This window comes from Rhinolophus ferrumequinum, chromosome 21, assembly GCF_004115265.2.
Source record: "Rhinolophus ferrumequinum isolate MPI-CBG mRhiFer1 chromosome 21, mRhiFer1_v1.p, whole genome shotgun sequence".
Classification (NCBI taxonomy): Eukaryota; Metazoa; Chordata; class Mammalia; order Chiroptera; family Rhinolophidae; genus Rhinolophus; species Rhinolophus ferrumequinum.
In genome coordinates, this window is record NC_046304.1 from 53,664,622 (window position 1) to 53,677,013 (window position 12,392).

The 12,392-nt window shown below is 50.1% G+C and overlaps 2 protein-coding genes and 1 pseudogene across 2 annotated transcripts in view; 2 read left to right on the forward strand and 1 right to left on the reverse strand.

Annotated features, from left to right (window-relative positions):
* Positions 1-12,392, forward strand: part of RNF213 (ring finger protein 213) — a 95,521-nt gene that overhangs the window by 79,009 nt on the left and 4,120 nt on the right. Inside the window, exons 52-63 of the mRNA XM_033090172.1 lie at positions 701-811; positions 1,255-1,494; positions 1,794-1,875; positions 2,514-2,548; positions 3,799-3,893; positions 4,987-5,146; positions 5,709-5,898; positions 6,318-6,409; positions 7,057-7,308; positions 11,160-11,292; positions 11,613-11,696; positions 12,087-12,267. Of these exons, the coding sequence (XP_032946063.1) occupies positions 701-811; positions 1,255-1,494; positions 1,794-1,875; positions 2,514-2,548; positions 3,799-3,893; positions 4,987-5,146; positions 5,709-5,898; positions 6,318-6,409; positions 7,057-7,308; positions 11,160-11,292; positions 11,613-11,696; positions 12,087-12,267 (1,655 nt within the window). The remainder of the gene's footprint in view (positions 1-700; positions 812-1,254; positions 1,495-1,793; positions 1,876-2,513; positions 2,549-3,798; positions 3,894-4,986; positions 5,147-5,708; positions 5,899-6,317; positions 6,410-7,056; positions 7,309-11,159; positions 11,293-11,612; positions 11,697-12,086; positions 12,268-12,392) is intronic.
* Positions 7,676-8,443, reverse strand: LOC117012801 (ubiquitin-conjugating enzyme E2 variant 1-like). The gene is made up of 3 exons (XM_033089238.1): positions 8,420-8,443; positions 7,977-8,148; positions 7,676-7,835 (listed from the first exon to the last, which is right to left on the reverse strand). Exons 1-3 carry the CDS (start codon positions 8,441-8,443, stop codon positions 7,711-7,713), a joined length of 321 nt encoding a protein of 106 aa, XP_032945129.1. The 3' UTR covers positions 7,676-7,710.
* On the forward strand, positions 8,745-11,152 carry LOC117012802 (HORMA domain-containing protein 1-like; annotated as a pseudogene).

The following is a 12,392-nucleotide window of genomic DNA, read 5'->3' on the forward strand; positions in this document are numbered from 1 at the left end:
AGAGCAACAGTAGAGTTGGAGGCATGGGTTTGCTCGGTCTCGCTGACCTGCCAAGGCCACGAGCATGAGCAGGTCCCTTCCGATACGTTTATAGCCATTGCTTTCTTTGAGACCCTGCAGACACTACTTCCTCCAACGTTACTCTGGTACGAGATGTGCTGGCACGGCCAACGGCATTCACACCTGTGTGTGTTCATAATCCTGTGATGCTTGTGAGTGCGTGCAACCTGTGTGTGTGTGTGTGTGTGTGTGTGTGTGTGTGTGTGTTTTAGGAAAGATGCAGGGTTTGTGGACTCTGATCTATATAAAGTGTTCTGGTCTTGCTTCCTTTTTGAGCCGCTTGACCTTGGCCTTAGAAATAGAACAAACACCCTATCTCTGCTCAGGAGAAGTTTCCAGGAGCAGAGAAGTCGTCAGAAAGAGAATAGGTGGTGACTGCCGTGCCCTTTGCTGCGAGAGCTCTGGTGGACACGCACTGAATTTCATGTAAGAGTTTGTTGGACCGCACAGCCTCGCAGCTGTTGGCAGAAGACGGTCTGGAGGTGCAGGGTCCAGGTGTCCAGGGCTTAGGAAAGGCTCCACTCGGCCCTGTTTGGGGCTGATCCACGCTGCACATGCGCATGCAAACCCCACAGGCTCTGGCCCTCGCCTACGTCTGTGAGACTGTGCAAAGTCTCACTTGGTGTCCTTGCCTTCCCAGGCCTGCAGGAGCTCCACGACGCAACAGGCGGTCCACTTCCTGTTAGCACTTTATAGAGAGGTGGCCACGCTGTACCGGTCTCACAACGCAAACCTGCACCCTACGCCAGAGGTGAGTGTCCGCTTCCTGGGCTGTGGATGTGGGCCCAGGATTTGGGGGCTCTTTTCTGAAAGAAAGTAAGTCACAAGCACAGATTATGCCCGTAAGCTTTGACATTGCATGGGCATTGTCACCTTCTCCTGTGGAGGGAGAACTTCCTGTTTCACCTGAAGCTTTTAGCATTACAGTCAGAACTCAAGTCGAGAACATAAGATGCTACTGACCAAAACAGCGTGTCTGAGCGGGTACTTGGGTGTGCGGGCGGGGCTGTGCTCGCAGGTGAGCGTTCTCCTGTCTGGATAGTGTCCCCCCCCAAGCGGTTAGGAGATACCCACATCCACCGTGATGTTTGCTATGTATTTGGTATCAGGGTCTGACTATTAAGAGCAAACCTTTGGATTCCCATGCTAGTTCTCTCAGATGTACTTGCATACTGAAACATGTTTTTCTGTCAGCAACGTGAGGCTGTGAACAAGTTCATTGAGGAAAGCAAGATCCTGTCTCCTGACCTGAGACGCTTTGCAACGTCCCTTGTGACCAATACTCTGCCACTGCTGAGGACGGGTCCCGGTGGCAGCAGCCTTGAAGGCACAGTGACAGAAATGGCTGTTCACACTGCAGCCGTCCTTCTCTGTGGACAAAGCCAGCTCTTGGAACCCCTGAAGAACTTGGCCTTCTTCCCAGCCAACATGGCGGTAAGCTGGGGTACAGGTCTGTCACCTTTCACCGTGAAACCATTGACGGTTTGTCACTGTGGAGACCAAGCCTGTGCCGGGGACACGTCCGGACCTGTTTACCTTCTTGATTCTCTGTCTGCCTCTGTCTCACTTGGCCCTTTGATGATGATGAAAACCTTGCCTCGCCCTTGGTTATTTCAGAGACAGCTGTTGAGGTCACAAAGGTGAAGCAGAAGGTCACGTCCTTGCTGTGAATGGCAGTAACCAGTCGATGTGCCCACGTGTCTAAAGCTAGCTCTCCTTTCTTGGTTTTGCAGAACGCTTTTCTTCCAACAATGCCTGAAGACTTGCTATCTCAAGCTAGGAACTGGACGGGGCTGGGAGGATTCCGCTGGTACAGTAAGTGTTGGTGCCCGAGACAGCGTCACAATCTTCTGGGCTTTGCCAAGCATCCTGATGGCACGTGAGCCGTTGGTTTAGAATCAGGGCTCACGTGGTGGGGGCCGTTGGTGCCTCGGCAGGACATGGAGTGGGGGACGGGCTGGCTCTCTGCCGACTGTGACGATCTGCTTCTTTCCCCTGGCAGGTGCCATCTGGGGGGAGTGGGGAGTGGGAACCACATCAGAGGCTCAGGCAAGGGCCAACTCACAATACAACCAAGTTTTTGACCCAAAGATAGTTCTTCTAGAAAAATAAAATTGGAGGCGGAACGAGATAGCCCATGACCTTATGTAAATTTGATTGGTACCTGAGTCAATAATCCTTTCAAACTAGTTCCAAAGGTTCTTAGAAAACATGCTCATGGCAAAGAAGAAAAAAAAAATCCAAGAGAATAGAGGCTGTACATTACCACTCTCTTTGCCTCCAGAAGTGACCCCGGCACGAGCCGGGAGCCTGGCCTCTGTGGAATGAAACCCAGACGGGCTCGGACGTCGTGTTTTGCTTAGACTAGAGGAGGGGGTTCACTTTCCCTTTTAGCCACAGGTCATCAGATGAGACCTCACCAACCAACGTGTGCCCTGTTGTTCTTTTCACAGCGTGTCCCAACGGTCACCCGTGCGTTGTAGGAGAGGTGAGTCTTCGTATTTGGGGTAGAGCTTGGGGGGCTCAAGAACATGTGTTCCTCGGGCCTGAGGAGGGAGGCATGGAGGAGGGGGAGAATGAGGGTCTTGACCTGGGAGAACGTGGACTCTTGAGGGCCGTGCAAGGTGTTTCAACTAAACATGTACGTGGAGCTAAGGGTGCCCAGCCTGTGTCTCTGCCTCACCATTGTGGACGTGTTTCCTTCCTGTGGAGCTGTCCGGGGCATTGTCGCATGTTGAGCAGCAGGCCTGGCCTCGGCTCCACATCACCCCCAGTGGGACAGCCAGAGACACCTGCAGACGTTGCCAGAAGTTCCCTGGGAGATGAACTTGCTGCTGCTTAGAGACCACAGCTAGCGAGCCAAACCACCCTTTCTGGCCACTGCGGCATGGGGTCCGTGACACGTGTCTTTCTGTGAAGGTCAAGTGTTCACTAGATCAGAAGCTGGGTCACTGGCCCAGAGCAGATAAGGGCTAGATCCCCAGGAATAGGGACGGGAGACTGGTAGCATGTCCGCTGTGGGGCGAGGGCCGGTGGGCCTCCTGTCGGGGCCTGAGGCTTAGATCCCGGGCCTTCGTACGCTCATCCGGACCTGCCTGCTCAGACGCTCAGGTCATTTAACGAGGGAAAAGCCTGGGACCTCCACGTCAGTCTGAGTTCATTGAGTGCCTTGGCCATGAAATGGGATGGAAGTGGGTTCTTCCCAGGACTCCGCCCGGCTCAGAAGCTCTGTGGTCTGCGGATCTGAGATGGGTTTGGTCCAGGACACACTGATCATCGGTCTACAGCAGCTCAGTCCGATCTAGAAGAACAAGCCTTTGGAAGTCATCAATTATATGGTCACATTTTTAAAAGTAGAGTCCACATGGAGTTAAGGAAATCAGTGTGGAAGTTGCAGCTGTACTCCTGGTGTCAGACAGTGACACACTGGGGACTGTGTGACAGGGGAACGGAAAACGCGAAGCTGAGGAAGGAAGACTGGGTTTTACACATTTGTCTGTGAGGTGTCTATTTGGGAATAACATGTAAACTCTCTCTCTTGTTTTAAAAAACGTTGAAATTTGCCCACGTATGACATGATTTGCACGGAATAGGTGTCCTCGTGTGCCTCAAATCCACGTGTGCCCTCGCTGTGTATCAGCAGCCCTCGCTGCCAGTCGCTGCCTTGGGGGTGTGTATTCACTGGCACGGTGGCCTTTGTGTGTAACCGAGCGCGAGTGCTGTCTGTCTCTGTCCTAGTGCGGTATGCCTATGGAACAGAGCTCCTGTGTGGACTGCGGCGTCCGAATCGGAGGCTTAAACCACAGACCCGAGGAAGGATTCACTCAAGTCCAGTGCGTATGCTTGTGTCTCCTTCTAACTCGCTAGACGGTGGGCTTTGGGGCAGTTTAGACACCAGCTGACACACTGGTAAGAAGTAGAGTGTCAGTTACTGTAGCACCTCAGACCTGTGACCTGTGGGACGTCCAGGGCAAGGCCCCTGTGCTCGGACCAAGGGAGGCGTTGGAGCTGACCTTGGCCGACCAGGTTCTGACCTGCAGAGCAGACGACACGTTAGTAAACACTTACTTGTACAAATGCTTGTTGGTTCAGGTGTCTTCCACCTGGGCCTGGGGCACGCCCCCCTGTTGAAATATGCTTGCCATAAACAGGTGGCCTAACTCAGAGAGGCATTTCAGTCTGCGCCAGCGACAAACTGGGCACTTGTCTGTCTGAGCAGAGGCCATCTCACTTGTAAACTCACTTATTAGCTTGTTCTTTTTTGGAGAAAAGGGAGGCAATATAGTCAGGATTATCAAATGCTTCAGACTCCGGATAAAACCTGACCTCGTCATACCACATTGCTCACAAGACGAGTGTGCTCCTATGTGGTCCTCGTGTGTTCTGGCTGTTCTGGTGCAGTCGCCTTTTCAAGGACTCTAACCGGTTGTCTCCGTAAACTATCAGAATGTTCTAGAATCACTGATGTGGTGGCAGGGAACCTGCACCTCCCATCGAGGTGGTGACAGGAAGTCCTTTGCCAGACCTTGCAGCCCAGGCTTTGATTTGGGACACTGAGACCTATGTGCACATGTGCCCTGTCCCAAACTCGGGCCGTCGTTAGCCTGCTTCTCTGCCAATGATTTCAGTGGAAGAAGCAGGTGCAGATGTCCGTGCTGACACCCGACCCGGAGACGGCACCAACGGCCCCTTCACTCAGCCCGTTGACACTGAGCAGGTTGTGGGCCTTTGGTCAGCCAGAAAGGTCGTTCCATAGAGAAAAGCGGTCTTAGGAAAGTGTCTGGGCTTAGCAGAAAGAGGACTTTGAACAGTTTTCTTTAAAAGTATGACCTAGTCTCTGGGTCCTAAGATTCTGGGGTGTGCCCCTGCAGCTGAGAAGAAAGGGTCATTGCCACCCTTCACCTTGTCTTCTCTTGCTCTTTCCAGAAACAACACAGACAGAACTCAGACTGGCCACGTCCTGGGAAAGCCGCCCCCCAGAGGCGATGCGGTGGTATCTGACCGAGGGCTGTCCCCCGTGGCCTTTCTTCTCATCCGGTTACTCACTCACCTGGCTATGCTTTTGGGAGCCACCCAAAGTCCCCAGGTACAGTGTGCTGGCACACTATCTGTCATCCCTGCTTTCACAGTGAGTCTTTCATCGAACAAGCCCTGCCCCTTCCCCCGACCGTACATACATTAGGAATATGTCATTGTTACCTCGTTTGCAAAGCTATTTAAATCCGACGCATCCCACTTGCCCCTGCGCATATGATGGGCTGGGGACTCATCAGCTTCTGTAAAGTCCATTTTACATGAACAGCTCTGTCTTCACACCTGGGAGTGGACGGCTTAATGCACTCACGGCCTGACCCGGGGCTTGGCTACAGCTCTGGGAAGGAAGGCAGCACGCTGCGTTCCTCTAAGTTCATTAACCTCGGTAGCCAAAGGCTCAGGCTTTGAAAGTCTGTCTTTCCCTCTGACGATATCAGAGGCAGACATATCCGCCCTCCCGTCTTTCTGTGGCCTCTGCTGCGTGCGTGGCCGTGACATCCTCCCTTCAGAGCCGTCTTCTAAGTCAGTGCTGGCGGTTCACTCCTGATCTCCACTGAACACCCATCTCCTGCACAAACCGGACCTGGCTTGACACGTGGTCCCCGCCCCCACAGGCTCTGCTCGGCATCATTAAGCCTCGGGTGACGGAGCCGAGAGAGTTTCTGCAGCAGCACATCCAGAGGGACCTGGAGCAGCTAATGCAGACCCTGGGCAAGAGCGCTGACGACACGGGCAGCACCGTGCACCACATCCTGTGCCGTCTCCTCCAGGAGCAGCGCCACCTCTCTGACCAGAGTAACGCGGGTGAGGGGCTGCCCCTCGGTGGGGTTGTGGAGCAGGTCTGCACAGAAAGCAGGCTGGCTGCTCAGACTGCACAGGGAGATGGAAGGCCGGCGACGCAGGGCGACGCCCCGAGTGCTTGCTGGCAGAGGGACAGGCCTGCCGGGCTAAGGCCTGCCGTGTTCACAGTCCTTGGCACAGGGGTGTTAAATGCTCGTGCTTTCCAGTTTTTAGAGACTGAAGTATCTTCACAAAGAATGTGAGGTTGGGGTCCCAGCAGGAGCCATTTAAAAATACTTGGGTTAATGTAGGACGATATCCATCTCCCTAACCCCTCCTTCCCCAGGAGGAACATTATTTCAGTGTAACAATTATTTAGTGTTTACTATGTGTAGACTGCTGTGACTTTTGTCCTTGGGTGACACACTCATTTTTCTTTGCAGGAACTCCAAATTTAGTTATAAACTTGTCAACCAAAGAAAATAGAAACTGCTGGGAAAAGCTTGTGGAGAGAATTATTTTACCTGAACTAGAGGTGAGTGAGTGCCGAGGACAGCTGCCTGCCTGCCTCCCTCCCTGGGAAAGAGGAGGGTGTTTCCTGGGCATCTCCTGAGCGCTCTGGCCACTGTCCCTTCCAGAAGTGCTCCCAACGCCTTTGGCTGAGTTCAGATCTGTGCCCAGGTCACCCCACACTGCCAGTGTCCCCAAGTCCTCTCCCCTCCTGAGGCCAATCAGTGAGTCAGGCTGAGGAATTACGGGAAGTCTAGAAAGTGGGGGCAGTGTTTTTTTCTCTGTTCCTTTTTACAGCAGATTGTGAGTGCCAGAGGTAGAAAAATAAACGCTCCCACAGGTGCCCACCAAAAATGCGTTGGTCATCAGAGACCGATTACTCCTTTGTGGGATGAGAACATTCCTGGGAGTAAGCCCATCAGGAAACATATGTCTATAAGGGAAAGGATGGGAAGGAAAGACAGGTCTCTGAGTCACATTCCTTCTGGGGAGACATAAACCCACCGACAAGGAGCATGTAAATTACAGTAAGTTCACCGACAGGAACATCTGGTCATGTGTGAAAACGGGTCCGTCAGCTCCCTCATCACCCCCTGGGAATGTCGCTCAGTGTCCCCATCTGTTTGCAGTAGTGTCTGCCCTCCAGGATCGGGTATCTGTTTGTTCACCCAGGATCTCGATAAAACACTCCTGACGGTCAATGCCCTAATCAGCCGCGATGAGCGGATCAGCTCCAACCCCGTGGCCAAGGTCGTACTCGGTGACCCGGCGGCCTTCCTGCCCCAGCTGCCCCAGAACAGCGTGGTCCACAGCTCGAAGATGTGGAGCTGCAGGCAGAGAATCTCCGTGGAGTATTTGCGGCACGTCGTGGAGCAGAAAAACGGCCGAGAAGCCGTGCCCGTCCTCTGGAAGTTCCTGCAGAAGGTGAGCCGAGCCCCGCGCCGCCAATCTCTCAGGTTCCGTCTGACCGTCCCTGAAGGGGGACATCTGACATGCTGCCTCAGAGCTTTGGGTTTTCGTTTCGTTTTGTTTGTTTGTTTGTTTGTTTTTTATGATGGGAATCAATTTAAATATACTTTCTTGATCACAGAAGTTCAACTATGTGGCCACTGGTTACACTTGACAGGCTATAGCACAACTTATATATATATTAAATGAACAAAAACTTAGTATCATTTACACTATCTTAAGATAAAGAACCACCTTTCGATGGGAGCCCCTTTTCCAGTACTTGGAGGTCTGCAAGACGTAGCTAGAACATTTACTGCTGTGGAAAGTGAAGACTGCTTAAATTGAATGGGGGCGAGGGGGGCCTGTGGTGTTTCTTCATGATTGATTGCTGGACCATGGTCCTTCCGGTGGCCCAGGGAGTTTCCTGTTTTCTTTAGACGTCATTAGGCACCGAAGCTCTTGCAGGACCACTCGGATGCTATAAGAATTCTGCCATTTTGCTACCGTGTTTCCCCGAAAATAAGACCTAACCGGAAAAGAAGTCCTAACCAGATTTTTCAGGACATCCCCTGAACATAAGCCCGAAGGCGTCTTTTGGAGCAAAAATTAATATAAGACCCGGTCTTATTTTTTGGGGAAACACGGTAGCACTGACATGGCTCTTGGGTCCACCACTTCATTAGAACTAGCAACTCCGTTCATGAAAGTTTTTGCTACAGATCTTACAAAGGGGGGTGCTTCTGGGTATTTAGGTCCACATTCTAGTTTAAGGCTGTATATTCGGTTGTCATAAATTGTCCGAGCCCGTGGTGACTGCCATCTTGGTCACTGTTGCTCCCAGAGCTTTGGTTTTTGACTGGAATGTCTGAGGCAGAAGACTCGGGGATAGAGATCTTCATACACGCCAAACTGCACGGGAAGTTGGGAGCATAAAGTCACAGATGAAATATATGCAGAGTTGGAAAGAGCAGGAATCTGTAAAGACCTTGAGGGCCCCGGAGAGTATCCCCCCAATCACTCAGCAAGAAAGAATAGGATAAAAGGCTTTCCGGTGGCATCTCCATCCCCCCGACCCCACCCCCACCCAGTGCCTGGAGCTGTTGGTCATCCATCCTTAAGTGGCTGTTGAGTGAAAAACTTGAGTCCAAAATGCCAAACCAAAATCAAACCCACAAACACAGCCTTCCCCGTTCCTCAAACATTCAGGCTTAGACTGAACAAGGGTGTGTGAGCGTGTGGGGTGGGCTGGGGGGTGCTGGAGGGTGGGTGAAGTGTAGTCACTGGTCCTATCAGGTAGAACCAGATGCATAGTCCCTAACTTCAATCCACCTGAACGTTCATTTTCTACGATAAGATTTTCTAGTCATTTTCCTCCACGGACCAGTGTTTGCAATCTAGCAAGGAGTAAGATGATTCAGAAATTTCTGTTGGTCAGTTAAAGAAAATGAATTCATAGTAAGTAGAAAGGCTGTAATATTATGATCATGATATCTCACTATTAAAAACGCTCAGCTCGAGTGTCGTGCAGTTCTGGTCGCTGGCAGCGGCCCTCACAGGTTGAATTAAAGAAAATACTTTATCAGAAGATGGCCACTGCACAACTGAGTGTGTGAGGAGAACTTCTGTGAGTGCACTGATTTTCCTTGTAAGATATCAACTGAGCAGCAGCCTTTGTTGTTAGTGAAGAGCCTCCTAGCAGTTTCAGTATCCTGCATCACGTATTTGAGAGGAATTTTTCCAGAATGTGCTTATGGAACAAGATAATGTACATGATCTTTGTGTCAAAATTCTGAGAGAAGATAAAAATTGTCCAGGATCTACACAGTTAGTGAAGTGGGTGCTAGGATGCTATGATGCTTTACAGGAAAAACATCGAAGGACGGTTGTGCTAGTCGTGTACACCAACCCAGAAGACCCTCACACAGTTTCAGAATGTTACCAATTTAAATTCAAGTATACCAATAATGGACCAATCATGGACTTCTTAAGTAAAAACCAAACCAAAGCAGTGAATCTAGTGTGTCATCTGCTGACACCAAGAAAGCAAGTATTCTCCTCATTCGCAAGATTTATGTCCTATTGCATAATCTAGGACGATTACCTAATGATGTTTGTTTCACCATGAAACTTTTTTACTACGATGAAGTCACACCTGCAGTTACCAGCCTCCTGCTTTAAGGATGGGGATTGTGAAGGAGTGATATTTGATGGGGAGCCTATGTACTGAAATGTAGGAGAAGTCCCAACTCCTTTTAACACCTTCAAAGTAAAAGTGACTACTGGAAAGAATGAATGGAAAATATTGATTCATCTGTATTATCACCAGCACAATTAAAAACACCACTTCAGAAAATTCTCGTGGACAAAGATGGTGCAGAATATGAAAAGGAGCATCATATCAGCATTATATGATGATTTTGACATTGAAACTAAAATGGAAGAGCAGAAAAAAAATTCTGGATCTTCTGAACTTGAAGAACTAAGTTTAGTTTGTGAGGAAGATGAAATTATGAGGTGTAAAGAGAGTCCAGATCTTTCAATTTCTCATTTTCAGGTTGAGCACTTAGTCAATAAAACATTTGAATTTGGTGTGTCTGAGAGCAAAACAAGAAGTGAAAAATCTTTCAGAATAAAATGGCTAATGGAAATCAACCAGTAAAATCTTCTAAAGACAAGTGGAAGAGAAGTGAACTCAAATCTGGGAAAACAGTCCGTCATCACTTTGATTCTCCTAGTCAAGAGTCAGTGCCAAAAAGAAGAAAGTTTAGTGAACCAAAGGAACATGCATAAAAATTATTTTTCCTCTTCATGTTTGCACAGTTCATTGCAACATTTAAAGGAAGCTATGCTACTGTTTTAGGTGTGTTTGCCCTGCCTCTGAAAGCTTAGATGTATAGTCTTATGCAGTTAGTGATAAAATTGAATTCTTAGCTGACTTACCAACCACGTTGTGATCCTGAACGTGACCTGAGACAAATCTAAGAGAACTTTTCAATAAAATCAAAAGTACCAGTGTCGTAATTATCTACTCAATATTGATCTATCTTCCAGTTTGGTGGATACTTCCTTTAAAAAATACATTAATTTTTTAATGGCCTTCTAAAGCCATTTTGAAACAATGTTTATTTTGGTGTTAAATTTTGGAAGGAATTCACTTTTTACTTATGTTAAAACTATACCATCTAACTCGCTGTGTTTGCGATTGTTATTAAAACAGTGTTCTTCAGTACTTCGATACAGTGTATTAACAGTATGTAGTGTACAATTAAACGTACGTGCTTTACCTTTTTCAAAATGTTTTTTACTATAAGACAAAATGATGACTAAGATTGTGAAAGTCTGGCATTTTGGGGAGCATAAATAAAATACTGTCCAGCAAAAAAACAAAAAACAAACCAAACAAACGAAAAAAAACCGCTCACTCAAGGTCTTCAGAACGAAAGCATCGTCGTCTAAACTGGGTCTCGTGCTCTTGGCAGCTTCTCTCCACACCCCGCCTGTCATGCGGGCCGAAGAGGCTGATTGCCTTCATCAGCTTTAGGCAAACACGTGACGTGAGAACAGGGACTTTATCTGTTTACGCCTCCGTCCATCTCCAGGGTATAGGACAGTGGCTAACACGTGGCAAGCAGTCGGGGCGTACTTGCTGAAAGAATGGTACAGCGTCTTCCCCACTATCAAGGACCATGACGTGTCATCACGTAAAATGCCACGTTGACCAGATGAAACTACACGTACACGTCCTGAGCCAGCCCCAGAGTCTGTTTCGCAGGAAGGTTTTGCAGGTAAACCCAAGGCTTACTGGATGGTCTTCTCTTCTCCAGGAAGCAGAGCTGAGACTGGTGAGCTTCTTGCCTGAGCTTCTGGCCCTGCAGAAGACTCTGGTGAAGCGATTCCAGAATGTGTCAGAAACCGAGTACCGGTCCATCAGGGGTTTTATTAGCAGTCACACTTCAGGTAAGACTCTGCTCTCATAGGAGGTCAGGACTGTTTGGTGGCTCAAAGGATCGCTCCAGCTGGGGGTGGGGGCCTTTCAGGGTGAAGGGGGGCTCTGTAGGCTTAGCTTTTCACATGAAGCCCTGGGTGCCACGGATCCCAGAAACACATCAGAGGCTCCGCTGCAGCTGAGAGTCACCTCCCTCTGTCAGACTCCTCCGTCAGCTCCCGGGCTCACGCAGCAGTGAGAACGCGCCGGGGAAGCGGGAAGGAGCAAAGCTGGGTCTGTCCGAGGAACATGTGGCGACGCCGGTTTGACCAGAGGTGTTTTTGCTTGACAGACGGGCTGAAGCAGTTATTCCTCAACAGAATCACTGTCTTTCTGACGACGTGGAACAAGCTGAGGAGGTCACTGGCCACCAATGGTGAGTGTCACCTTCCCCTTCGACAGTGAATGTGCAGGAGGACCCGGCCTCGTAGCCTTGCTCTGCAGCCCATGTCGGCACGTGCCTGTGACAGCTCCGTGCGTGAATGCCGGCCGGCTCTGTGTGTCTCTGGGTGGAGGTGTCTGGGAAAAGGGAAATAACCACACCCTCAGTTTCTCGGAACTATCAGTATGGACACAAAATGCAGTTGAGGACGTTTGGAACTTGTCAGCATATGAGAGACTCGGAGGCAGGCCCCTGGGTGCTGCTCTGTTCGGTCGAGACGACTTCTGCACTGCTGCTCCCACTGCGGGGGCTCCCGGCCGGGACCCTGGGCCAAACACATCACGCCCACCTTTGCTTCATGAAGGATACCCCTTTCATTTACAGGTGAAATCAAGCTTCCTAAAGAATACTGCAGCATTGACCTCGACCTGGACGCTGACTTTGAGGTCATTCTGCCCCGTCGCCGGGGCCTGGGCCTCTGCTCCACTGCCTTGGTCAGCTATCTGATTAACCTGCACAACGAAATGGTCTGCACGGTGGAGAAGTTCTCCAAGGAAAACAACAGGTGAGTGTACGCGTGGGAGGTGGTGCCCTCTCGGCCAGGGAGTCATTTCTGAGGCTATCCAAGCAGGGGCCCCAGGCCCGAAGGAGATGGCAGCCCCTTGTCTAACAAACACTTCTCCAGTCTCA